An 8,157-nucleotide genomic window follows, 5' to 3' on the forward strand; every position below is an offset into this window, starting at 1 on the left:
TAGTGCAGTTGTTTGAAGTCATAGTAAATCTTGTATTATATTCCGTTTGCACAAACAAGTAGATATGTATATATATTTTTTTTTATTCAGGTAACCATAAAGATGCAACAAATACATATGAGTTGCTTACTCTTAAAACTGAAATTGTATTTTTCTCCCTGTATATTTAGTCTCTTTTAAAATTTAATAGTAAATCATTCAAGCAGCACAGCAGCTCTGAGTAATTTCCAGGCCAAAATCACAATGCTGCTTTTTAAGGAATTATTTATTACAGTTTAACACAAACAAAAGTACTCCAAGAACCATTATCTATTCTTTTAACAGGACTCTGCCTGGTTTTGTGTCAAGTTTATACCTTTTTCCATATGCTAGGCATTCTCTGTTACTTTTAAAAAGGACATTATTTGCTAAAAGTTAGAAGTACAGCTTATTAACCTAAAACATAGTTCACAAGCGGCACAGATAACTTTGAATTAGTTTTTATTCTTCTGTATCTCCTGAGCTTTATCTGTAATGATAAGAGCTCTTTATAATTATAATAACTATTGCTTTTTTAAGAGTTATTGCTCTTTAAGGCATTTTATCTATTCCCAGCTGACTATCACAGCAGCGGCCACACTGTTATTAATGGCTGGAAGATCCACAACACAGCAAAGAACAAATGGTTTGTATGCATGGCGAAAAGCCCCGAAGAGAAGCAAGAGTGGCTGGAAGCTATTTTGAAAGAGCGAGAGAGAAGAAAAGGTAGGTTAATAAATGTCCTTGTGCTGCTTTGCCAGAAAGCCATACTGGGTTTTTTATGTTGAGATATAAAGCAAAATCAGCTGCTAGGCAAAATTGTGGTGTCAGGTTCAGCAGAAGGTTTATGAATACCAGCTTGGAAAAAATAAATCAAACTTTTACTGAGGAGGGCGTAATGGCTTGAATCACATATGCTGGTAGTGAAAGCTGTTTTGGAAATGGGCTGATGATTTAATCTATGAGTTTACAGTTTATCTTCAACCAGTATAAATTGTAGTAATTTCATTGAGGCCTGTGTACTATTATGGTTTGTGGTATACGAGGGTCTGTCCTAAATATCTAGTGAGATTTATATGAGTTGATTCCCTTTTGTGACTGGGCATTTAGATCACTGACATGAGCAGTTTTTCTATGTTGGATCTTCATGCAGGTGATCCAACATGAAATGGTAGACAATTTACCCACAAACTCATATTTTAATGTATTCTCCTCTACCCAAGAAAGTAAGATATGACTGTTGACAAACAACTATCTTTTTGAATAACTGGATTAAAGTGGAAGAATATAATCCTGATCTCAAATGTGACAACAAATAAACCTCATATATTCAAGGTGAACCCAGCACAAAGTAGAACCAGGGAAATATGACGCATCATCATCTTCTGGAGCTGATTTCATTTGCAGGCTAAAATATCCTAATCAATAACGATGTTTAGAGCCTTGGTATTGAAAGAAAATATGACCTTGTAGTTAGACCTAAGATTCTTTTCCTGGTCTGTGTAGTAGCCGTTGTTTTGTGCCTCTGTTGTAAATGGAGACTAACAATACTTTATTTGGTCTTTTAAAGTTGAATACTGGATGTTTGTAGAACATCTGCCATAGGACCAGAGTTTCAGCTACGGTGTCTGAGCACTGCTGAATTAATAGTGCCAACAGGAATTAATAGTAGAAAAGCTAGAAAGATGTCCTGGACGTCTAAACCCTTGACATTTTCATGTAACAAATGAAAAATCAATGTGGTAGAGATGGAGGTGGCGTCAAAGACAAGAAAAGCCAGGTTTGCCTGCGTCTGCATTGGGCCTTGTCTGAAACTGGCTAAAATGATTTTTAACAAATCCCACTCCACCACGCCCTTAGACTATTGATACCTTTAGGAAAGAAACAGAAAGAGTGAGTGGGAGTATTTTATGTTGATGTATTCTTGCTATTTCACACTATACTTTTGTGCAGCTGGTAGCAGAGGTGAGTTTGAGCTAAACCTTGCCAAGCTTGATGTCTGAACTAGCCTTCCGAAAGTCAAGCCATGACCTAGGATTTTAGCATCATATGACTTGGGGAATTGTTCAGATCCTGGTCTTTGTTGTGCATTTGCCATCAAGGAGTCAACCACAAAAGGAGAAAGAGGACAGAGCAGGAGAGGATTTAGTACACACCTAGACTCAGTTTGCAACACAGAACCTTCCAAAGTATTTCGTGAATATCCCTGTTAGTCCGTCAATTTATAAATTTATCCACTGCCTCCAGCACAGTGATGTTTTTCAAAATGTCTGTATAAACACCTCTTACAAAGCAGGATGCATCAACTTAATTGCAGGCAGGTTGCCAAATGGCTTGGGAACCAAACAACATTCTTTTTAGAATTCAAATACTGTGTCTAAATGTAGCTATAAGCCCTTTCCCTTTAACTGGGAATATAAAGATGCTTTAATTGTGTGTTTACTTAAGACATGGAGCCTGTTCATGTAAGTGTATATATATAGGCAATTGCACTGAAGTCTAAGTGACTGCACATGTGAGAACAGTGTTTTATTTCTGTGAGTTTGAGACCAGCTATAACAAATAAACACACTTGCCAGATCTCTTGGGCTGGGAGTGATGTTCATGTGAGTGACTCCCTCCTCGTCATGCTCTGCGTACCCATGCATTATTTCCTAAGGGTGCTGTAGACCCCACATCTCACACGGAACAACAGACTGCAGTGATCTGCAGACTAGGTAAATACAGCATGTGGAGCAGGAGTGAGGTATGGAAATACAGCTTGAGTGTGCCATGTAGCTTGGGCTTGCTGGGCTTCTCAAGTTGGGAGACAGAGATTCAGTGTACTTAGGGAAATTCAGCCTGTAGTTTTAGTTAGAATCCATATAGTAGAAGCTGAGCAAAAGAGAGAGAATGCTCTGAATGAAGTACTGTAGCAGGGAATTCAGTGGTTGTGATTGAATTACCAACTAGGACCACTTTAGTGATTGTATTTTCTTGCTAGGATAAATCAAACTGAATTGGAAACTTGTTGCTAGGAAGTCTTTCTGTCAGTTTTGTGGCTTTCCTATAACCACGTGAAGCATTCAGCAAGTTAGAAATTTATTGAAAAGATGATTCTTGTTAAGGCTGATGATGCTTTGATGGCCTGATTCAAAGAGTCAATACAAATAAAAACATCAACATCCTGTAAGCTCCAAAAGTAGTATTTTGGTTAATTTTCTTTTCTTGGCAATAAATTAGGTTTTATCTATTTCTGTGGCATCACCACTACCTGGTTCATGGATAATGAGAGACACTCCTGTATCTGTTTCTGATACCTTTGTTAGCTTTTTTTCATGACTGGTACATTTTTTCTGGCTATTTTTTTCAGAATTAATGAAGTGGCAGACTGTTACTCAGATTTAATATGTACAGTTATAGTTTTAAAATCTGAACAGAAACTGAGATCATGTACATAAGACATTCCAGAATGTGTGGTTTGTCCAGAATTAATAATCACTTATGGAGAAAGCACATGGGATCTGAAGGTCTCTGGTATTCCTTGGAAGCACAGGCTTCTGTTATTGGTTGGTAGGATACATAATTCAACAAAAACCGGTCTTGATGGTCTTTTACTCAGAAAACATTCTTTTCTCAAGAAGAGAAATGGGGAAAAAATAAACGAGTAAGACATACTGAACTAAAACCTTTAATAATTTTTTGTTGTTGGGAAATTTCTGCGGTAAATAAAAATCAAGTTAGATAAATGCTTTTGTGGAAAAGGGATGAATTACTGTTATGTGAAACTAAGAAATGTATAACAGATAACTAGTTACTGTTCACTGGAAATTTGAAAATGTTTCCTTTATGTGAAAATATTTTTATTATCACTACAGTAAGAGCAAAACCAAGAAAGTCCCTTTTCTTTTAAACTTGTGAAGACATGCAGACATTCATATACTAAGTCTGAAAATCACAGCATTAGTATTTATTACTGCAGTAGCAATGGTGATGTCTGTGTAGGTATGCATTTTCAGTAACAAATTAAGTTCACTATGAGAAAATTATGGCTAAAATTTGATTATGCTTTTATGATTATTAGATGTTCGTAGGTGAATCTTGATTCTGAGAAAAATGATGGAAAACAATTCCTTTACTATTTTTGTGTGTAAAATATTGGTATTGCTTCTCTATTTTGGAGGAGATATTGAAATGTAATGGCAATATCACTTCATAAAATTTTAATTCATTTTTGGCAGGTTTAAAATTGGGCATGGAACAGGACACTTGGGTGATGATCTCTGAGCAAGGAGAAAGACTGTACAAAATGATGTGCAAACAAGGGAATCTCATCAAAGACAGAAAGAGGAAATTAACCACTTTCCCCAAATGCTTTCTTGGAAGGTATTATATGTATTTTATAGCATACATTGTAACCAACTAAAACATATTTTGAATCTTCTTTGGGGTTCTGCGGAAACCACACTATATTTGTAATCTCTGTTAGGCCTACTGCGATTATGTTCTGCCTTCATAGCATATCTACCCTGGGCAGGTGCAGCAGCTATACCTGGAGTTGTCTTAAATTTGACAGTCTGGTCACATGTGGCTGTTCTACTTTAGGAAATCACCAAACCCATGGGAAATAGAATAGAAAAGAAGAGAATGGAATGGAATAGTTCGGTTGGAAGGGACCTACAGTGATCATCTAGTCCAACTGCCTGATCACTTCAGGGCTAGCTGACCAAAAGTTAAAGCATGTCGTTAAGGGCACTGTCCAAATGCCTCTTAAGCACTGATAGTGGCATGAGGCAATGACCACCTGTCTAGGAAGCCTGTTACAGTGTTTGACCACCGTCCCGGTAAATAAATGCTTCCTAGTGTTCAGTCTGAACCTCCACTGGCACAGTTTTGCACCATTCCCATGCATTCTATCACTGGATCCCAAGGAGAAGACATTAGCACCTCCTCCACTTCACCTCCTCAGGAAGCTGTAGAGAGTAATGAGGAATGAGGTCGCCCCTCAGCCTCCTTTTCTCCAAACTAGACAAGCCCAAAGTCCTCAGCCACTCCTCACAGGACATTCCAGCCTTTTCACCAGTGTTGTTGCCCTCCTCTGGGCACATTCAGGGACCTTCACATCCTTCTTAAATTGGACACAGTACTCCAACACTGAATATAACGGGATAATCACCTCTTTTGAAAGGCTGGTTGTCCTGTGTTTGATGCACCCCAGGATGTGGTTTGTCCTCCTGGCTTCCAGGACACACTGCTGGCTCCTATTGAGCCTCCTGTCAACCAGCACCCCCACATCCCTTTCTGCTGAGCTGCTTGCCAGCCACTCCTCTCCCAGTTTATACTTGTGCCTGGCATTACTCCATCCCAGGTGCAGAGTCTGGCATTTGGACGTGTTAAATTTCATGCCATTAATGATTCCCCAATGCTCCAATCTATCAGATCCCTCTGCAAGGCCTCTGGTCCCTCAAGGGAGTCATCAGCACCTCCCAGTCTGGTATCATCAGCAAACTTGCGAACAGTGCACCATGTGCAAAGGTAAAAGTTCTGAACAGAAAAGAAGAGACATCTCAAGGGAAACCATATGTATTTATGTCAAAATAATTAAAAAGTTGAAATGAGTGGTTTTTTAAAAGATGATATGGCAGTCTAGACATCATTAGGCTTAAGGATCACTTATAAGGCTAGTAAGAAACACTAGTAAGTGGGAGGGAGATGTAGTAGATGTGGTGGTATGACATTTAAAGGTTTGTTTTATTTTGTTTTTTGTATCTGTTTTTCAGTGAATTTGTGTCCTGGTTGTTGGAAATTGGAGAGATACACAAATCTGAAGAAGGTGTTAATCTTGGCCAGGCTTTATTAGAGAATGGCATTATCCATCATGGTAAATATAATTAGTCTTAACTTTCTTGTTTTCAAGGTAATTGTTGTAATTAGAGTGGACTTAATTTTGTTTTACAAAAGATGGTCTTGTTAACACAAGACAGCTTGTTGAATCTGCATTATATCCTTGCAGGGACTTCATGGGGCCATTGTCCATGCCTAGCAGACTTATTGGGAGAGGCTCCATTGATTTAATTCGATTACATCTATGCTGTTGGGATCACAACATTGCAAACAGGGACCTAAAGAAACATTGCTGTTCTCTTTTAAGCAGAAGTAAATTTTGGGGGAGCGGAGAATGGTAGACTGCTTTTAAGGTTTTAAACCTTTTATTAAGGCCAGGCTTTTTAGGGATACATATTAAACTAAGAATTGTAGAAGAGAGTGAGTCACAGTTGGCTGTTGATAGAAGTGCCTGCTCATCTGTTAGGTATTACAAGTGGAGCTGGTGGGAACCAACCTAGAATCCAACAGTTTAATCTTCTGAATTTTAAGGCCTTCAATTCTTTGTATTGTTACTAAAATTGATATTTTTATGCTGAAACTTCCAGTCAACTGTCTGCGTTTAGCTTATTCTGGAGACAAGTATCACTGAAATGGTTCAGTTTTTGAGCCAGTAAGAAGGTTTGATTTCTGGAGGTAATTTGCATTGGCAATATTTTTCCCTTACCAGAGTAGATTCTCATCTCTGCCCCTTTTACAAGATATAGTCCAACAGGACCATATAAGTGAACTGGAGAAACTTCTGTTTTTGAAGGCATGTTTGGCTTACAATAGGTACAGTCACTTAAAAAAAAAAAAGTGAAACAGCGTGAAGTTAACTGCTGTTCCGGCATAGATCCAGGGTGTAAATTGAGATGGAATAATTGATAATCCACATTTTAATATTTATATACTTCAGCCAGCAATTAATGTAATACTTAATTTGTAAGTTCTTTGCCATGATGTTTTCAGTGTCCTTGTCTGAAAAGAAAGTGGGAGTAAGAGTGCCACTTAGCCGTGTGCATGTTAAACATATGCAGAGTAGGAGGAAAGACATTAAGGTTATTCATCAGTAGTCGTGTAGTCTTTAATTCTTTAATGTCATCTACATGATTTTTCTCCACCATCATTCAAATGTCAGATGCTTTTATGTTTACTACACACACAGAATTGTTTTAAATGGAATGATTTTGTTGCCAAAGATTCTTCTGTTCTTTTAATTTATATCCCAAATACACTCATAGACTTTCTCAATACAGAGTTAAATGAATATTGTGTAATTTCATGAGATAAAAGAGTAATTATATTAGAGCATAGAAATGTGAGCCAGACATGGTACTTTGTATAGTGGATCCAGCTGTTGTTCAGTGAAAATAGAATTCTTAAAATAAAGTTGAATGAACCATCTGTTTTCACAGAGGGAGTGAGGGAGAAAGAAAGTTTGACTATTATTCATATTGCAGATGTTGTAGAGAGCTTTGTTAGACTTTGCGTATTCACTATGCTGGACATTATTTTCACTGTCCTGGGCTTCGTGGTAGTATGAAAATTTTGTAGTCTGTATTTGATGTATTGAGAAGCAATGATACGTAAAAGACCTTACAGGTTATTTTGGATAATCACCTTAGTGTGAACCATCAGTTCAAGGCAATTGGAGTAGTGTCCTGGGCTTTAGTGTTAGTAGATATATCAAATACAGGTATAGAAATCATTTTGCTCTTACACATGACACTGGTGAAACTACTTAATATATGAAGTCCAGTTTTTATGTCCATGTATTTGTCAAATGATGTATGGAGGCACTGAAGAGCTTGAAGGGGCATGAAAAATGATGCAGACAGAAGGCATTTTATGGTGCCTAACTAAATTTTTTTAAGAGAGTAAGGGATGGTGGTTTAATCACTTGGTATAAGAAGGCATGCACAGGAGAATTACCCAACACTGTCAGGTCTGTTAGTCTGATTAATGAAGACATTACACTAGCCTCCTGTATCAGTTGATGACATGCAAATTTAGTTTCAAAATTAAAGTTTACATATGCAAGCAAAACAGTAATTAATACAAGATGGTTGTCCTAAGATGGTGCTAGTGCATAGTGCTGTCCTCAACCATCAAATAATCAGCTGTTTTTCAGAAAGATTTGCTGTAGTGCCAAATGACATGTTCTGCACTTTGGCCACAACAAGTCCTGGCAACACTACAGGCTTAGGGAGGAGTGGTTGGATTATCATAGAATGGTTTGGGTTGGAAGGGACCTTAAAGATCATCTAGTTCCAACCCCCCTGCCATGGCATGGGC

General features: G+C 37.8%; 1 protein-coding gene across 1 annotated transcript in view; it reads left to right on the forward strand.

Annotated features, from left to right (window-relative positions):
• Positions 1 to 594: 594 nt before the first annotated feature.
• LOC104527486 (phosphatidylinositol 3,4,5-trisphosphate-dependent Rac exchanger 2 protein) overlaps positions 595 to 8,157 on the forward strand; it is a gene marked incomplete at its 5' end in the record, with an annotated part of 23,284 nt that continues 15,721 nt past the window's right edge. The window contains 3 exons of the mRNA XM_010171213.1: positions 595 to 744; positions 4,239 to 4,383; positions 5,778 to 5,878. Of these exons, the coding sequence (XP_010169515.1) occupies positions 595 to 744; positions 4,239 to 4,383; positions 5,778 to 5,878 (396 nt within the window). The remainder of the gene's footprint in view (positions 745 to 4,238; positions 4,384 to 5,777; positions 5,879 to 8,157) is intronic.

Source organism: Antrostomus carolinensis, unplaced genomic scaffold (genome assembly GCF_000700745.2).
Source record: "Antrostomus carolinensis isolate BGI_N321 unplaced genomic scaffold, ASM70074v2 scaffold14447, whole genome shotgun sequence".
Classification (NCBI taxonomy): Eukaryota; Metazoa; Chordata; class Aves; order Caprimulgiformes; family Caprimulgidae; genus Antrostomus; species Antrostomus carolinensis.